The sequence below is a fragment of the Eleutherodactylus coqui genome, chromosome 1 (genome assembly GCF_035609145.1).
Source record: "Eleutherodactylus coqui strain aEleCoq1 chromosome 1, aEleCoq1.hap1, whole genome shotgun sequence".
In the NCBI taxonomy this organism is placed as follows: Eukaryota; Metazoa; Chordata; class Amphibia; order Anura; family Eleutherodactylidae; genus Eleutherodactylus; species Eleutherodactylus coqui.
In genome coordinates this window covers 117,798,525-117,819,069 of record NC_089837.1, presented here as the reverse complement: position 1 = coordinate 117,819,069, position 20,545 = coordinate 117,798,525, and the positions used below count along the sequence as shown (strand labels likewise).

General features: G+C 42.5%; 1 protein-coding gene across 1 annotated transcript in view; it reads right to left on the bottom strand.

The window, feature by feature from the left end:
- SLC9A9 (solute carrier family 9 member A9) overlaps positions 1 to 20,545 on the bottom strand; it is a 693,984-nt gene that overhangs the window by 415,890 nt on the left and 257,549 nt on the right. The window contains exon 8 of the mRNA XM_066599390.1: positions 17,806 to 17,911. Within this exon, the coding sequence (XP_066455487.1) occupies positions 17,806 to 17,911 (106 nt within the window). The remainder of the gene's footprint in view (positions 1 to 17,805; positions 17,912 to 20,545) is intronic.

The following is a 20,545-nucleotide window of genomic DNA, read 5'->3' as shown; positions in this document are numbered from 1 at the left end:
CGTGCAACAGGAGAGCGTGTATGCGGGGACGAGTGTTGGGCATCGCTTGCCCTACATTTGTCCTGTCTAAATGGGCCTTTAGAGAATCCTAGCACAGAAATACAAACATTTTTAAGAAGTCACTGATAAGGGAGTGAAGGTTTTATGGTCCTTAGGGACTCTATGCCTTGATGAAGGACTGAGAGTAAAAGTCCGAAAGCTCGCTGTAACATCATGTATTTTTGTTAGCCATTAAAAGGTATCATATCTACAAGATTACTTGGTTTCTCTTGCTGGGAACAATCACATTTTGCTCTACTGGCTAACACCGTACCAAACCGTGAAGAAGTCCTTATATATGGAGTTTGATGTAAATTTGCTGCATTTGCACCCTTTTCGAAACATCAACCTTAACACTGGTTCACTAACAGATTGCAGCTCATCACTTGGGGTTCCAGCTGCAGTAGACCTTGTGTAGACCTACTATGTCATTGGCGGGTCTTAGATCTGGTGATAGGACAGAGATATATTATCAAAATCTGTTCTCCACTACAAGTTACATAGATCTTCATGTAGCTTCAAAGGAATTCAAGGGGTGAGAATGAATTCCCTTGTGATTTAAGGATTCATTAGCGGGTCATTAGGCTTTACTTCTGTGCTCATTAATTTGGCCAGCTTGGAGAGGACTGTATAGATTCTTTCAGTTTTTCTTCTGCCTAGGTTCAGAGAAGTAATTCATCATGCAGATGTGAAGCTCTCTGCTATGTCTTCTAAGTAAAGTAGAAGTAATCTGCTAATGATTTACAAATGACAGACTATAGATCATATTTAATATGTAACATTACATTTTACACGTGTTCTCTCCTTTTTCATCGATGTTTTATAATAATAATCGCCTTTATTTGTATAGAACATGCATAATTCATCACTTGATATTGGGTTCTGTCCCCATTGGGGCTCACAATCTATGCTCGCCTATGTTTTTGGAGTGTGGGAAGATACAATGGGAGAACATACAAACTCCATGCAGATGTTGTTCTTTCTCAGCTTTGAACCAAGGACCCCAGTGCTTCAAGGCAACAATGCTAACCACTGAACCACCACCTTAGGGCTAAGTCACACGGACGCATCGGCATCCGTACACCGGCGCCGATGCGCCCGTGTGACTGACAGTTAGAAGACGGCTGTCTCTCTCTAGCGCTGCTGAAAGAACGCATGGCCGGCAATGAAGCCAGGCACATGTTCTTTCCTCCGGCGCTGCAGAGAGACGGCCGTCTTTAGGTACGTCTGTCTCCTTCCTGCAGTAACACGGGCGCCGATGCGCCCGTGTGACTGAGGCCTTATACAGAAAAAAAAAAAAATGCAACCATATGTCAACCCTATACTTTGACGGGTATGTCAAGCCAATACAGCTGTCATCTGTTTGACAAATTCTATTTCTTTTAATACACATCTAATTTTGTACTGTGTAAATATATGCAAAGATCTAACTGCTGTATATGCTTGGATATTTCTGGCTCTGGCTCACATAACTGCATGAAAAACTACCTAAAAGTTTGTGTGTGAGAGCACCCTTAGGCCGGCTTCACACGAGCATTAGCATAATTGCATGCGCCTGAGCGCAATGTATTTGTGAGGCAGTTTTGTGTGTGTACCTGCGTATTTTACTGTACTTATTCTGCCCACAGGACATGTAATAATAATCTCTATTCGTATAGCGCCAACTTATTCCGCAGCGCTTTTGATGCACGGGGAGCTCAATCAGGATGGGGTGAGTGGTAACGGAGGGATGGGGGCAGGGAGTGTACATGATGGGAGTAATCAGATTTGCGTGCAGCAAACAAATGCACCAATTTAAATGGCTAATTAGTTCCAGATATGTTCTTTTTCTAGTGCAATTTAGCAGTGTTTCACGTATCTCCTTGCGTATTGCGCGCATTTGCGCATCCTCATTGACTTCTACAGGGACCTTTAGTGTGCAAATATGCAGAAAGATAGAGCATGTTCTATCTTTTTTTGTCCAGCCAAAATGTGCACGCCAAATACACACATGTGGACTAACCCATTGAAATCAATGGGTTCTATTGACTGTGTATTGTGTGTGCAAATATGTCCATGTGATGGAGGCCTTAAACCAAAACCCAAACTGCTGAAAAATGGCATGCAATTTTTTGATAACACCTGCTTTTTTTTACAGTTGTTTTTTCATCACCCATAGGATTTTTGTTTGACATTGTTTTCCTATAGAGAAGCCTGTAAGAAAATGCCTGTAAAAAATACCGTTTCCCCTGAAAATAAGCCCTACCCCTATTTGGGGAAGGTGGAGCTTGAAATATCACCCCCCCTCGAAAATAAGCCCTAGCAAATAGATAAAAAAAAAAAACATCAATTCTTACCTAGCCGGCAGCATCTGAGTCTCTGGCGCTGCTCCCCGAAGCTGCGGCAGGCTGCCGTGTCCTCTGCACTGGCACAGAACTCTCCTTCTAGTGATAGGGCTTTGAATACCCCACCTCAAGTGAGTGCTGTGACTGGATTAAGCACCAGCCAATCACCGAATGGCTGTGATTGGCTCATCGAGCGCCGGCTCTGATTCGCTGAGCCATGGCGCTCGTGAGCCAATCACAGCACTCACTTGCTCGGAGCGGGGTATTCAAAGCCCAGTCACAAGAAGGAGAGTTCTGTGTAAACACAGAGAACACTTCAACCTGCCGCATTGCTGCCAGAGATCAGCAGTGCCAGGGACCCAGATGCTGCAGACCACGCGAGTATAAGCCCCCTCTCCACCCCCAAAAATGAGACACTGTTTCTCTCTTGGGGGAAAAATTATTAAAAGACAGTGTCTTATTTGGGGGGAAATAGAATACCAGACCCCCAAGCATGCTGCGATTTTGGAAAACATGCCATGGTGCTAAAAACACACTAAAAATGAGAAAACATGCACTAAAGAAATCCTGCAATGCTTTTAGGGCTTTTGCTATTTTACTACTGACCTATAAAAAAAGTAAAAATGTAGCATTTTTGTAAAAAAAAGACTGTGACACCAGCCTTGTAGTATTTTGACCAGTCTTGTAACACCTTGATTTACAAAGAATTTTTAACTTCTGCCAGCCAAATAATCCATGCCTGAAAAAGCTGTGCAATGACCTGGAATACACTGCAGTAGTGAAGTTTATGCTTACTGCATCATTCACTGTTTATGTGTGGAGGATTATTAACAGATGAAAAAAGGCCAATCTTTACTTTTATGGGAACGGCTGAATAGCTAAGGACACCTGACAATCCCTCGCATCTACTATCTGACATCCGTCTTCCGTGACAAAACTCCGCCATTTGTCCAGCTGTGAAGTTCTCATCAAAAATGCAAGGAAAAACAAAGTGTTCAGGACCTTAATGAAATCTTTACAAATGACGCATCAGCTCCACGGGCTCCTTCCCACTATGAATCAATGGCGACTTGCTGCTATTCTTCCTTATACCTTCAACTCCAATAACATGATACTGTGTAACAGGCTGAATACAGTTTCCATATCTGCTATATCCCAACGGATGACTAAGGCTTTAAAAGGGGTTTAGAAGAAAGGTCTGTTTCTTGCTTTTCCTGAAAACAGCGCCTTTCTTGTCCATTGGGTTGTGCCTGGTATTGCAGCTCAGCCATATTCAAATTAAAAAAGTAGTCCCGTTCTTCTAATTTCTGACAACGCAGCGCGCAGCTACTTCATGCTGGACTGCTCTACTGAAACTCAGAGGAAGAAGGGACTCAGGACCCCCATTCTAGTGATCAGTTAGGGACCCAGCAGTGGGGTTCCCAGTGATTATAAGTTTATCTATCTTGTGGATAGGTGACAACCGTTCTTAGTGGGAAAACCTCTATCATCATCATCATCATCATCATATTGGATTTATTTATTGGGAAACCATTTGATCCTAATACAATCTTATTTATGGACCTGACATCTAGTTGCCTTTTTAGTTTGCATAGTTGATAAGAGGATATGTTACTTGTGCCGACTAACTTCCTACACAATTTGAATTCTTCAAATTTTCGACAGAAGATCAAATCAGGTGGGTTTGATCCTCTGTCCTTCTCAATGTTGAATTCACTGAGGCAGAGGAAACCCGAATTTAATACAGCATTGGAACATAAGCCGGTCATAGTAAAGTTTCATAAGCTCTATGACTAAATGCAAAATCCAGCTTCCATGTATTATGGGGTATTTATAATATTTGTGCCTTGTTATGTGGCAGATGCCCTCTTTGCCCCCTCAGGCAAACTGCTAATTCTGCACCCTCTATGATCATAAACAAGAATGATGCTGTTTCTAAAAAACAAATCACACCTTTTATTCTGATCATGAAGGGATTGTTCAGGAATTCAGCAAAATGGCTGCCGACCATATAGCCTGTGGAAACCCATCCTTGCCTAGTAGGTGGGTCTGTAAGCAGTGGGAGAAGCCTAACATCACACTGTTTGGTCCTGTTAGGTTAAAGGGGTTGTTCCAGAATTTCAAGTTATTCCCTATCCATAGAATAGGGGATAGCTTACTGATCGTGGAGTCTCACCACTGAAATCCCCCTGATTTCAAGAACGGAGGTCTTGTGTCCACTGTCCTCCTCAATGTCGAATTCACTGAGGCAGAGGGAACCCGAATTTAAATACAGCCCATCCACAGATGACTGCCCTAACATTTAACCTTTAGCGATATCAATTTAAAGACTAACTAACAAGTAAAGAAGACAAAATATAGCACATAAGTATCACGGTTGGAGGACCCGTACTCCACAACCTTCCCTATGGAGGGATCCCTAGATGGAAGTATATAGCTCCAAGGAGCAGGAGCAAAGCCCCAAGCCAAAAAACTCCCTGGCTGGATTGTCTCTAACCCCCACGTCATAGAGGTGTCCTACTGGAATTTGGCTGTATGCTAGGTATCAGCAAAGGTGCCAGGATCCAGAATTTATATAGGAATAAATCAGGTGTTTCTAATTTCCTATTAATGCTTGTTTAGTGGATTGACTCAGCCTGAATGATGAGTCACCCCAATCCAAGCAGAGATAGTTACTATGATAAAAGTTAGCTAACACAATTGATACACTATATAGAAATAGAGAGAAGTTCATAAATTAATCCCTGACTCAAAATAGTTTAGCCAAAGACAAAATTAATGAGGAAGTTCAAGTGGGTTCAACGCGTTTCTGTTGAACCTACACCTCATCAGGAACCTAATTGTCTTGATAAAAATTTATTCAAGTGCTACAAGACTATATAGTTCATATCAAACGACTGCCTTTGGACTGGCGATTAGAGTCAGAATCACCCACCCAAAACAAGGAGTGTGATCCCAGGAGGCACAATCTTCTAAAAAATGCTAAATTCAATTTAGGAGACAGACTAATTAATGCTCAGATGGACAATGTCCTAAATAGGACATAAAAAGACCCTATGCTACCTTAAATTCCCAAATAGAATCCCCAGAGGATCCAATAATCCCTGGGCTCTGTTATAATCTCCTACAGAGGAACCAAACCCCTAACCAAACAAGTAACAAAAGGAAAAAGAAAAATGGTAGATCTATGCTGCAGCCAGCCGCCTATCAGCAACTGCCATCCTCACAATTTGGAAGGAAACATAGTAGTAACCACAGGATTTAGAAACTTGGCATCAAGTCCATAGGTTTATTTTCAAGGCAGACAGATGGGTAACAATAGAAAAGGTAGTAACAATAGTACAGGTAGTAACAATAGTACAGGCAGTATAGGCAACGCGTTGTACTATTGTTACTACCTGTACTAGTGTTACCCGTCTGTCTGCCTTGAAAATAAACCTATGGACTTAATGTCAAGTGTCTAAATCCTGTGGTTACTACTACTAGGAGGGGGCTTCTGTAATCCACGCCCCCATCCTTCAAAGTAAGTGGTAAAAAGTATCTTTGTTTTCAGTTCTCATGCGAAGTAATTAAGAACTGTGGTTACTACTACTAGGAAGGGGCGTATGTACACCCCACCCCTCTCCTTCAAAGTAAGTGGTACCAGCTAATATTGTTATTCCTGCTAAATTGAACACAATTTAGATATGTCAGTACTCTTACGAGCGCAAAGTTTCATTTAAAGTGTTTACTTTTCCTTCCATGTTCCTAATGTCCGTGGGAGTTTATTGGATTCCTCTGCTGCTCTCTTGTTTTGTGGATGCCTCTGGTGGCATTGGAGGACTGGTTACTTGTAAAGCCAGGACTGCAGGTGTGGAGGCCTGGTCCCTACCGTTTGGGTCCCAGGCATCCACACCAGATAAGTCATTAATTTACCTACACACTTTTAAGTATTTTTTCCTCTGTGGCGCTACTCCATCTTTACTAACCTCACAATTTGGCAGTCTTCCTGTGGCATCCTTCTGCATGCACCTGTGCCAGGTCCACAAGTGCAATAGCCTTCCTGTGTGCACTGAGAGCCATTGTATGTATTGACATTGCACTACAATCAGTCCTTAGGGAGATTTCACAATATTCCCCTATCTCGCCAATTTTCTGGCCTCTATCAAAGTCAGACATTTGGGTATATGGAGTTCAAACTCTACGATTTGGCATACTTGGTCACCGACACAGTGTGGCCAAAAAGGACCTTCTTACATAACAAACTTTACGACTTATAAACTGAAACAATGTAGCATTTTCCATAAAAAGGGACTCATAATTTCCATATTAATACACATACTTCAATCAATTTTATATTATTCAATACCCTTCATATAAAGTTTCTTTGATCCAAGTTTCATAACTTTTCTGCAACCCTGTCTGGGATTAACACTTCCAATTTCCACCTGTGTGTATTACTGCTACATAATAAACATATAGCAAAGATCTGATTTCATAATTACTAGGAGGTATCTCCAACCAATCTCACCTATCAAAGATAAGTTCAGTTTTGCTTCAATGAAGATCCAGGAATTTAGAGAGGATTTTTATGGAAGGAGGCTTTTCTCATTTTTGTCACATCCGAATAAAGATATTATAGACATGTCTGCAATACCGATTTACTAGACAACTTTGTAAACTAACATCATTAAAGAGGACTGTTGCCAATGTGGTAGTGTTTCTACTGAGGTACAACTACAATGGCACACCTCGGGTATAGAATAGAACAATAGTATATATCCCCATTGTCCCAGTTCTGAGAGCGAAGTGTTACGATCGTGTGGGCAACTAAGCACGGGGCCCACACGATCATACCCAAAGAGGACTGGGTACGCACAGGTTGCACACAGTATTCACGCGGGTTTCAGGCAAACTGACCCTGTGCTACAGAGGAGGATGGCAAGGCCCTACCTAATGCGGGGACATTGCCCCAATAAGGGCAGCCCAGTGGTCTTCGGATCTCGGCCCTAGCTGATCCTAGGAGCCACGCACCAGAACAGGACACATTCACAAACCACATGACAGGTACTGAACCACAGGACACACAGAGCCAGAATACACAGCATATAGCAGCCACAATGCAAACACTAATAGCAGATGATAAGCTGAATATAAATGCGAGGTACATTGGCCAATGAACTTAAGCTTCAAGACCCCTCGTATCTTGCAGTCCCTATACTAGCAAGACACATCTACTAGAGGGCCCTAGGGGCAACCTAGCGTAGACATAGCAAACAAACTGAGCAGAGCAAATTGACACAAAATAAACGGACATACGGACATGAACCACAAGGCACAGATCACACAGCAAGCTGCAACAAAAACACAGATAGCAGGTCACACAGCAAACTTCAACAGACAAGGATTCATGATTGCTCACCCTAGGGGCCATACAGAGACTGACCAGGAGCTGGGTTTATATGTGAGCACAGACCCAGGAGATTGGCTAGCAGGAAAAACCACACCCAGCCAGCTCAATCAATTAACCCTGTGAGGGCTGTGCTGCTAGGAAGCTTAGAACTACAGATCCCAGCAGCACACATAACACGAAGGAGCTGTAGCATTGATTTAAAACTCAACGGGAGCTGTGCCAGCAATACTGCTACAGTACCCACAGTGCAACTTGCTTCCTGCTCTGTCTGTACTGACAGTGTGGCCGGCGATCAGCTGGGATCCTGAGTGGCAGACCCCCGCCGATGATCTATTGATGAACTATCTTGAGGTAGGTCATCAATAGGAGAAGAAGCTGAAGTCCTGGAAAACCCCTTTAATCCAAAACTTCATAATAAATATCTTTTCAGATAGTTTTACATCCATTGTGTACTGCATAAAGCTGATGTATCTGCAGTGAATCGTTCCAGTTTATTTGTCCAGTTGTAAATCTTTTCCTTATGAATTTCTTTCTTTCAAACTGTAGGAATGATTGATCTCCCCAAGAAGACACAATGAGGGTAATTTACCAAATTGCAAATCTGTTGGCACAATTTGATCACATTTCATTATAATATAGAAATTATTTTTGGGGAAATTGAATTGAATTAAATTAATTAATGCAGATGTACATGGCCTGAAAATTCTACTTCTGGACAATACCACTAACTACTATTTTTTCAGTATCCGTTGTTGCGATGGTCGCTGGCCATGGCCGGTAGCTTTTCTTAACTCGTTCTCCTTCCACCGGTCAAGGCCATCTGTGTTCCGCTTGCCCACGTGCTGCACCCTCTGTCCTCCTGTCAGGGCTTCTGTCACTACTGCCTGTAGGATGTACGCACGTGCAGCCCACCTCTTAAAGGACTGGCACACACATCCGGTTTCCTCAACTCCTAACAAATCCAGATTGTCTATGGTTATTTAAGACACCCTTCCCTTACTGGAGGGTGCCTGAGCAATAGATTCCACTAGGTTCTGCAAAAAGTTGATGTTTGTTCTGATTGACTCCTGGTTTAACCTATACCTGGTTCACAGACATTTTTCGTTGTTTCCTGTTCTGACCTCAGCTTGTACCTTGACCGTGATTTATCTAATTGCTGTCTGCTGTGATTCTCTCCCCATTAATGTGAAAACTCCACTTGTCCTGAATTCTGCCTGTATTTCTACTATATCACTGTATGTCTAACTGCACTACTCTTACAGTAACGGCCTAGGAGCCCCTGCAAATAATTCCAGATCCCAATCAGAGGGGTTAAAGGTGCTGCTCCCAGGAGTAGCCTAAAGTCAAATCAATCAGTATCATAATGGATCCCCACCAGCTGCGTGTCAGTTGTCTACATATTTTCTTTATTACTTAAAGAGGATTTTCCACAGTGGATTTTTCGCAGCCTGGAACACATTCTGTGGATTTTGGTTCAGATTCCCCATGATTTTCATCCCTCGGGGGTGAAATTTACTGTGAAAATTTGCAAAATGAATTGGATTTAGTTTTTTGCAACATGTGGATGGGATTTTATGCAAAGGTGATATTTCTCTTTGAGACATATTGAGATATGAGCCATTTCTAGCATTGACGTGTAGTGCTTCTAAGCACGTCTATTCCTATAAAATCATTTTGTAACGAGCTCCAATAATTTTTGGACGACACTCGTAACCGAAGTAGTGCAGCTCTCTACGGATAAGGGAAAAGCTTTTTTGGTATATGCCTTCTAGGATTTCGGTGCAGGTGAGATCTATGTCTTCAACTTAGTCTCACCTGAGCACCCGGTGAGTAACAGTCTTTTCTCACCACGTCTGTATGTGTTTCGTTCTCTTTACTTTGGCGCTCTCCTCTCACAATTTTCTATTTATTCCTATAAAATGTTGCAATCCTTCTAATAATTGTTGTCACTTCTTGGAACGGACGGTCTCTCTGGATCCTGCAGTCTTGCACCGTCAGGATAATCTTTGTCTTGTTATATAAACAGTATGCTTATCAATCCTTCCATGAATCCAACTGAATTTTGCGGTGATTAACACAGCATTCATCCTGATAAGAGCAATGTTGGTACAGAGTCAAAGCAATTAAGACTCACATACAAAACAGGCTGTAATTAACCACGTGAGCTATTTCCTATGTCAATGAGTTACTGTTTTGTGCTTTTAGCGTCAAACCCAAATAAGGCATTTTGAAGTGTTCTAAGGTTAATAGTAACTAGCGCTTAACAGCATCACAGAGCCATGAATGTAAGGGGAGCGTACGAACCGGCTAGCAAACTGAAATTGATGGCTCCCATTAACATCTGCAGAACGAAAATATTCTTTCCATTAATTCATACAATCATTACACATATCAAATCCCATGCAATGTGACATACTGACAATGGAAGGAACATTCTGCAAATGGCTCTTTTAATATCAAAACAATCAATATGGGAGTTAAATGTATCGCCTGTGCTGTCAGCTACAAAATGCAAGCTCAATGCTTAATCTCTAAGCCTATTTTATTGCCACTTGCTTTCAAATCACATTTGTCAGCAGAACATAATGGAAGCATTTCTCATTAAAAGAAATGTAAGTATAGGGGTACTTTCCAAACTTGTTACAATGCCTGAATGTCTCCAGGAGTGATCACCCTACCACCCGGGGCCATATAGGGCATACATTACATTCAGTCTCCTGTGTGGGAACATACTGTGGCAAAAATCCTTGCAGTCTTCTTCCATTTAGTCCTATGAAGAACGGTTAAAGGATCTGGGAATGTTTAGCTTGCCAAAAAGAAGGCTGAGAGGAGACTTAATAGCGGTCTACAAATATCTGAAGGGCCGTCACAGTGCAGATGGATCAGCCCTAATCTCATTTGTATAAGGAAAGACTAGAAGCAATGGGATGAAACTGAAAGGGAGGAGACACAGAAATTAAATATTAAAAAACCCTTTCTGACAGTGAGGGTGATCAATGAGTGGAACAGGTTACCATGGGAGGTGGGGAGTTCTCCTTCAAACAAAGGCTGGACAGACATCTGCCTGGGATGATTTCGTGATCCTGCACTGAACAGGGGGTTGGACCAGATGACCCTGGAGGTCCCTTCCAACGCTACCATTCTATGATTTAAAATGGGAGCCCCTAAAGTGAGAGCCACAAGGACACATGTAACCCTCCACATCCCCACACTGCCCTGTCCTTTTCAAGCACTTCCTGCTCTTCTAAAGTCACTGACAAACGTGTTTGTGGAGGTTTTTCTACGTGTGAAAAATCACACCTGCAAAAATTGACGAAGCGAAGCCATTGATTTCAATGGTTTTGTTCTCACAAGCGTTTTCCTCACGCGCGAAAAAAGATAGATTGCCCTATCTTTCTGCTTTATTTTTTACGCAATAGCATTGGGCTTGAACAACAAAAAAACAAAGACTTATCACTTGTTTATGCGCAAATACGCTCCGTGGCGGCGAGCATACTTGCACACATCTGTTTAAGCCCTTATGATGTAAGAGATAAGTGCAGCACTCTGCTACATCCTATGACTAAGCAAAGACAGAAGAGCTGTCAGATAACAGACACTCTTTTCATTAGTAAGGATGCTTAGGGCCGAGTGTTCCTATCTGTGCGCTGTCCGTGTTTTTAAATGACTGAACGCAGCCAATGCATGGGCTAGTCACACAAGCGTTTATTACATGGCAACTATTTCTTCCTCCTTTTGTGCTTTAGCAGCATTAATAATATGTTTTGCCTCATTCTGTCTAATTTTATACAATTCTCTGTCAGATACACGTCCAGCTTCCTTAACTCCTTGAGTGGCACGCCCGGAAAATTTCCGGGACGAGCTCCACTGCTCATAGCAACATAGCCCGGAAGATTTCCGGGCTATGTATCACTATGGGAGCTGCAGAGCACAATGCCACAAGCTGTGACAGTGTGCTCTGCCTGCACAGACCCACAGAGAACAAAGCAAGGGCTTTGAAAAACCAGCAGAAGATATTGCTGATATGCCGGCAATGTCCTGCTTTGTTTACAGGTTGCCATAGAGACCATCGGCTTGTCAGAAGCAAGCCGATGGTCTCTGTGGCAGGGAGAGCTTGGTGCTTGGCTGTGAGACGACAGCTAGGTACCTGCTCTTACAGCAGAGAACAGAGAAAACCTCCGATCTCTGCTGTGTTAACCCTTTACATGCTGCAGTCTATGTGACTGCAGCATGTAAAGGGCTGTCACTGCAGCATGTAAAGGGCTGTCACCATCGGACCCCCGGAATGTGATCAGGGGTCCTGATGGGTCCCTGTGGAAGTCCCTAAAGGGACAAAAAAGAAACAAAAAAGAAAAAAAAACAAAAAACACTTGTCTCCCTTTACTTTGTAAAAAAATCAAAAATACAATCACACATGTGGTATCCATGCGTCGTAATGACCAAGAGAAGGAAGTTAATACATTATTTAACCCCTTAATGACATGGCCCCTTTTTTTCTTTTTTCCCCATTTCTTTTTTTCCTCCCCCCTGTTTAAAAAATCACAACTTGTCCCGCAAAAAACAAGCCCTCATATGGCCATGTCAATGGAAAAATGAAAAAGTTATGGCTCTTGAGACGCAACTGCAAAATTAGTTGAAATTCAATGATTAGACCATTTTAAAAAACCTGCCCTGGTGGGCACGACAGGGTGGTAGGAAACCCGCCACTCAAGGGGTTAAACCTCTTATCGGCAGACTTCTCTTCTTTTACTATACTAACTGTGCTAGTGAACTGTTCTGGTTTTTTTTTTTTTGCTTTTTCTAGTTTGTTTGACATAAGGGGACCAGATTTTCCCATGGTCAAAGCGGGGCAGAGGGGTGTGGTCAGGGGCAGGGCTTATCACAATGTATGATTTTACCCCCATTTTTATAAAAAGTACAGGGCCGTTTAAAAAAGACAGGGAGCAAATTTTGCAGCATTTCCTCTCATCCCTTTCCCCCTCTTTCTCATTCTTCCTTCTTTGCCTGGCGTGGATTATGGGGCATTCCTATGTTTATTGGGGTGCCGAGAGGGCTAGCATACGCCCGATAGGAAGACAGTTTGGGTTTGTAGAGAATGTAACACTGCTACGGTGGATAGGTTTATGGGGTATGTCATGCTGTAAGGTAATATCAGAGTTTCAGCATTTCGTGGGGCTGGATAGGGTACCGAATATTTTCGTACTGGATGTTAGTAGGAATGATTGGGGAGAAGACCTTTTCAGGAGCTTTGAAGGGATATTCACTGATATGTTAGGTTTATTGAAGTCCTTCCCAGGTTTGCTGGTGTTATGGTCGGAGATTGTGCTACGTAAATCTTGGTGCAATGTAAGGTCCGTGAACAGGTTGAATAAAGCGCAAATTAAGTGAAACAGGGAGATTTCAAGGTTCATAGCGAGGAATGGTGGAGTGGCTGTTCGCCATGTTGATTTGGAATTTGGACAGGGTAATTTTTGGAGGAGTGATGGTGTTCATCTGAACGCAGTGTGTATTGACTTATGCTCAATGGCAATCCAAGAAGGGATCGAGAGGGCCCTGTTTTTGTTGGTTTGCGGCGCAGGTCTGAGGTGGTCAGACCGTGCTTGCTGTGATGAGGTGGGGGAGTGTGGTAACAAGTGGCTGGTAATGGATAAAAAGGTACAGCAGGGCACGACTCAGTTATACCCATGTCATGTTGACGTTGTCCATTATTACAATATTTTCCTTTATTGCATTTTGAGTCATTTCATCAACCTACAGGTTATCATAATCCTCAGTTTGCCCCGTAGGCCTATGTATGACACCAATTCTAACCACAGTTCCCTCTTTAGTTTGCATGCAGACTGAGTTTCTAGTTCTTTCTGTGTATTTTGAATCTGTGTTGATGTAAGACTATCCTTGACATAAATAGCTACTCCACCGCCCCTTCTTTCTACTCTGTCGTTTCTGTACAGTGTGTACCCAGCCATGGCTTTTTCCCAGTCATTACTATCCTTGAATCATGTCTCTCTTATGGCAAACAGATCTAAATTATCCCTGAATATAATAGCTGTTAGCTCACAGAGCTTGTTTCCTGAGCTCTGGGCATTAGTACACATTGAGTGTAAAATATTACTTGTTTTAATCTTGGCAGCTACATCAATTCCCCAAATTTAACATTTCTGGAGTTACCACTACACCACTTCATCCTAACTCGTTGGGGAAAGAAATTTTCCTCATAAATTTCCTCATCTCGTTTAAAAGTCTACCAAAATTTTTTTCTAAATTCTTCACCAAGTACTTACTACCTTTTGTGTGGAGGACAGTCAACCACTTTTATAGCCCTAAACCAGTAGGGATGCTGGCATTATAGGGTATTTCCAGGCAAAATACTATTGATGACTTATCCTCAAGAAAGGTCATCAATAGTTGATCGGCTGGGGTCTACGCTCGGAACCCCAGCCAATCAGCTGATAGAGCACTCACTGTCAGTGCAACAATACACAGAGGTAATAGTGAAAGCCACTGCTCTGACCCCTATGTAGTGGCCAGCGGTTGTAACTACAGGCACAGCTCTCATTAATTTCTCTTTTAACAGCATCTGCAACCTCTCGTAGGCTGTAGACTACTTACACTAAAGCCTGCGGAGAACCAGGCAGTGGAGGAGAAGAAAGACACTCTAGCTTATACAGCTCAAAAGAAGAACTTAATATACAATCCCTATATTAATACCAGACCCTAGACTAGACCTCTTATATTAATATCCGACCGCAGATCAAACCTCTTATATTAATATTAGACCACAGAACAGACCCACTAAATGTATTTGGACTTGAGAGCCCCTATATTTATACAGACTCAAGACCCCTACTTAATTTAGACCCACATCCCATAAACATATTCAGACCGGACCTCCTAAATTAATTTTAAACTAGTCCACTAACTTTATTCAGACGCCAGATCTGAAAAAATATATATTTTGTTCCCAGACTAAATATTTACTTTCATTGCTTCTGACTCTTGTTCAGTTCCGGGCACCACTGCACTGGGTCTTGACCATCCAAGCTCATCACCTCTACCAACTACGTCCTGGAACTGGATGGCATCAAGGCCCAGTGCAACAATGCCAAGAGTCAAATAAGAGTCAGGAGTGAGGAGAATAAGTATAGAAGCAACTATTTATTGCATTAGTCTAATAGATAATGACTCAAAACAATGTATCACAGGGTGGGGAAGGCTAAAAGTAGGGTCACTTCGTGTAAAACCAGGTGAGTTGACATGAAGATCAGTACACGTACCAATACAATGTAAAATTATGAGCAATAAATTAATTCCAAAACAAATTAATCCCTGTAGAAAAAGCTTTTGAAAATTAGCCTACGGGTACTTTAAAAAAAAACTAAAACTATGGGGGGCCACCACCAGATTATTTGCCCAGGAGCCTCCACCATTATCACCATTACCATTCAAAATCTTGAAAGCAATATCATAAATATTGAAAAATATTAATTTACAAATATAATTAGATTCCCTACATCCCAAATAGTAATTACATAATGGACATAAAATGGATAAAGTGAATAACGTATAAGCAGGATAAAAGACTGAAAATAAGCGCCCGTTCGCTCACATAAAACATTAATAAATCTTTCAATTATGTCCTGCAGACCAGGAACAATGGAATAAAAAAGTAGTCCATCACAAAGTTAATAGCAGGATATCACGCAGAGTTCTTTCGGTGCAGCTTACAGCTCTTTAGTCTCTGCTTTCAGCAAATTAACTCTGCCCCTACTGTATGTCAGAGCAATCCTGCTGTACACCGCCATCATTAAAGACGGCACACCGGCCTGGAGCAAAGTCAGAGCTCTAGAAATCTTGCACATAATCTATGATTTACAGCCAAAGTTTAACAATGCACAGCAATATATTACATTCTCCAACATTTCTCAGCTCACAAAACTCAGCTGGCCATCCTGAATTATATCTGATTGCATTTTTATCACTGCAGTATAGTCCTGTGAATTAGATCATACTGGAAGTTAAAGGCATTTGTATCGGATCCAACATTCTTGTCAAACATCTCAACAAGGTAAGCAGTTGTACTTTAGTCGTAGTCACAGGAGTGACAGCATTCCTATGTACAAAACAAAGGGGCACAGTGTGATGCATTTAGAACTGCATTTAACGGAACTGCAAGCTTTATTGTTGCCAAAACATAAATGGAAACCGCTTGTGACTATCAGCATAAACAACATGGAATGTTCTAATGTGGGGGTGCCGTTTTCAAAAGGTCAGTAGACACCAAACAGCAGGTTTACCATTAAGAACATAGTACGTAAGGCCGAAAAAGAGATAAGTTCATCCAGTTCAGCCTATTATCCAATGTTGATCCAGAAGAAGGCAAAAAAAAATATCCAATGAGGTAGAAGCCAGTTTCATCATTTAAGGGGAAAAAAATCCTTCCAGATTCCAATCTGGTTACTCCAATCATAATATTCCCCAGATCAACAACCCTTCTGAAGTTATTAGTGATGATAAAACATAATATTGTATCGCTCAAGAAAAACCTGAGGCCCCTTTTGAAGTCTTTTATCGAATTCGCCATCACCACGTCCTCAGGCAGAGAGTTCCACAGTCTCACTGCTCTTACAGTAAAGAACCCCCTTCTATGTTGGTGTAGAAACCTTCTTTTTTTTTCTAGGCGTAGAGGATGCTTTCTTGTTAGTCACAGTCCTGGGTATAGATCATGGAAGAGATCTCTGTATTGTCCCCTGATATATCTAGATATAGTTCTTGGGTTGCCCCTCAGATGTCTTTTTTCTAAACTAAATCCCAATTTTGATAACCTCTCTGGGTATTGTAGTCCGCCCATCCCCACCATGTATCATCTTTTCACAGTACAGCAGTATAAGAGATATATATGATCACTTGGGTACTGACCCACAAACAATCATGAGGACGGTCATCCCTCAGTTACCAGAGTGAATACAGCAGTAGTGTGCATGCATGATGAGTGCACCATTGACTTCTATTGGGCAGACAGAGATAAGCAAGTGCTGTACTATGCTATCTCTGCGGACAGAGCCTATGCACTTCTATGGGAGAGGCGAAGATCGATGCACTCAGCATTCTCCCTCCAACCTATAGAAGTAAATAAACTGGTAGTCAAATATACACTTTACTGCTCTATTCATACTGGAGACTCAGGGAGCTCCATCCTCAGGATGGCTGGGGGTCAGTGATCAGCTGACTTTTAGTTCAACACAAAGATAACTTCTTAACTAAGGTTTCCAATGTTGTGGTGATGAAAGGCCAAATCACCAGGATCCAACACTGATTGTTCTATTTTAAAAGGGGTTGTACCAGAATTACAAGTTATCCTTATCCAGAGAATAGGAAATAACTTGCTGATCACTGAGGCCCCCACTGATCCCAAGAACAGGGGTCCCATGTCTCCCATCATCCTCACTGCGGCTTACTGCACCCCCACTGTGAGATGTTAACTTTCAAGGCAAGCGCTTAGGTAGTCCTAGTGCAATGAATGGAGCACCAACCACCCATGGCGACCAGCGCTCTATTCATTCTAATGTCACTGTGGGGCAAGACGTGACAAAAATCTCAGCCTTAAGATGGTGCCTGATAAGTATCAGACAGGAGGCTGCACTGCAAGGAAGTGGATTGAATTCACAGAGGAGTCCTCCAGAGCGTCACAGAAATCAGGTGAGGGGGCAGGGATAGAAAAATGTGTTTTTGTCAGAGTGGTTCTTTAAAGAAAACCCCCCGGGCCTACATAAATAAAAGATGACCACACCAGCTTCTCTGACTGCCAGATGTACACTGTGCTTTATTAGTACACATCATTAGACTGAGACACTATACCTGCTTTAATTGACAAATGCTACCCAAGTGAGAAGCGCTGGCCAATTAGAGCAGCATGTAGAGTCTTAGACTACCAATGCATAACAATGCACATTGTGCATCAGGTAGTCAGAGAGGCAGTTCAGCCATAGTTGTTTGCCCAGGCCCGGAGGTTGATTTAATATACATAATAAAATGTACCATTCAGTAACTTACCCGTCAGGCCTGCTGCTTCTGCAGAGAGGAAAGCACTCCATGACAAAAGGAAAAATAGTCCGGTTTCCAACATAGGGAATTCACACAACTTTGTGAATTTTGTCAAGTAGCCATATTAAGGAAAATAAATGTTAGCATAGGAATAATTCAGAAATGACTACCTTAACAAGCTCACAAGGGACAGGGAGAAGCTGAAAAATGTATCACAGTGTCCTAAAAGCCAAAATTGGTCTTCTAAATTGTTCTGCCATCTAAACAACAAAACTTCTTCTTACGCATACCGTATTCCCACCATTTCCATGCTTGTGTTATTTTTTGTGGAATTCACGACTTTTGTTCCATTAACTTATACCCAGCATCCTGACATTTGAAGGGAAAACATTTTACAGAGCAAGTCCATTTTTGTAACCATTTTATTACACTCATTGTAAACAAAAACATCAAGCACCTAAAAAGAGTTGATGGAATTGACGAAAACTTTCTCTGTATGATTGTAACGATGTTATAAGTAAGTGATTACAATATCAGAGCAAAGGGATCAGTTATTTGGAGAACAGAACACTTGACAGGAGGCTCTAGTACCCTGTTATACTGCCTCTAGCTTGGCTGCAAGATGTGAAACAGGTGGACATGGAGCCTCTAGCACCCTGTTGTACCACCTCTAGCTGGGATACAAGATGTGATACGGGGGGCATGGAGGCTTAGATACAAGATGTGAAACAAGTGGACAAGGAGCCTCTAGTACCCTGTTGTAAGCATCTAGCTTAGAAACAAGATGTGATAGGGGAGAATGCAGGCTCTAGTACCCTGTTGGGCTGCCTCTAGCTTGGGTACAAGATGTGATACAGGTGGCCACTGAGGCATACAGGTTCCACATGGTATTCTGCGGCATATCAGTCCACAGCTCCTGTAACTGAGCCTCTACATCGTACAATCTCGTAGGCTGTTGAAGTCAGTGTCCCAGATGGCCCCATACATGTTCTATCGGTGATAAATCTGACGACCGGGCAGCCACGGAAGTATGACACTGTTGTGGGGACATTCCTGTGACCCCATTGTGTGTGCGGCTGCGCATTATCCTGCTGGAAAATACCTCTTGGAAGCCGCCATGAGAGGAACACATCGATGAGCTGTCATTGTCTCGTACCACTACTAGGGGTGACCGACTGTTGTATGCAATGCCCCCAGACCATCACAGCAGTAGGGGGGTAGTGTGCCGCTCATCAGCAAAGGCAGGATTGAGGCACTCATCCCTAGGTCTCCAGACATGAACACGGCCGTCGTCAGTGCCCAATCTAAACCTGGAATCGTCAATGAGGACAACCTGTTTCCACTCGGTAGCAGTCTAGTTTCGTTGTTTACACCAGCACTGTAGACAGAGGCGATGGTGGGCGTCAAACGCCGTATATGTAATGAGTGCTGTGAGTCCAAAAATCCTTCAGCCTAACACCTGGAAAAGGTTTTGATAGACACAAGGGACTGGAACGATGGTGCCACCTGTCTCTGTATGGCAGATAATGAAACAGTTCGAGCTGCTCGTGCTTGTTGTATGATCAGACAATCCTCTCTACTGGTGGTCTGTCGAAGGTGTTCTGAGCCTGGTCGCCCTGTGTGCATGCCCTCTCACATCCACTGGTCCTAACATCTCCTAACAGTCTGGTCAGAACAGCCCAGGTGGTGGCAATTTATTGATAGAACCATCCAGCTTCTCACGTTCCAATAATGCGCGCCCCCTCAAACTCTGTTAACTGGGTGAAAGCTCTTTGATTGTGTTGTAGAGGCGTCTAATGGTCAACAAGCTCTACAGAAGTGGAAGAAGAGGTCACTACACAGAAGTAGCTTCTGACAGTCTTTTTATAGGCCAAGGATCGAACCACTTTTCAGGTCTCAGAAGGCAAGACCATTCATCTAATCACACCACAACTACAATCATTTGTGTATCTGCCTGAAATGTAACTGCATGCCGAGTTTTGCAGTAAAAATACAACTTCTAGCTGCTTGATGTTTTTTCGACAACGAGTGTATATTGCTTCAATGCTTTCGAATAAGAAGGTGAAGGAGACCTATGTGTGCCTCCAGGGATGAAGACTACAAACAAACTCTGTATAGTCTGATCCTGCAGACATCACCACTTCAATTGTTACCAAGTTCTTGCTACCTTTCCAAATGTATATTATCAAAAAGTACGGTATGTATAAACTGAAGCAGTTGTGGGATTCGGACAGTTCTCTCTGAGTTCTTGCAAGCCAGTTGTTAAAATTTAAAAGCAGATTGCGGAACTAAGGAAAACAGGATTCCCCCAGTGAAATCACATGAGCTGTATAAATGGAACTAATGTACTGTACAAGCTGTCCACCTCCTGAATTGTGCCTTGTGCCTGGTGTCGTTCCCCAGTGCTGTTGCCAGGATGATTTAAGCTCCATTGGCAGACACAACTTCCCCCTTTCGTAAGTTAGCAGGGAACCAGTGGCAAGTGCAGATCACGGTTCTCTGCTCTACTATTATTGAGAATGGATGCACCTAGAAGATGCCTCCATGAGGTATATGTATGTATTTTTGCCTATGTGCATCTATACATAGTATATGCATTTACTGTATGCCTGTGTGTATTTATATTTAACTATCGACAGACACATGCATGTGTGCACTGGCTTAACTATAGGGGATGCATGGGGTGCAGTTGCACCCGGGCCCAGGAGCCTTAGGCCACTCTGCTCCATATAGAGAGACCAGTACTATG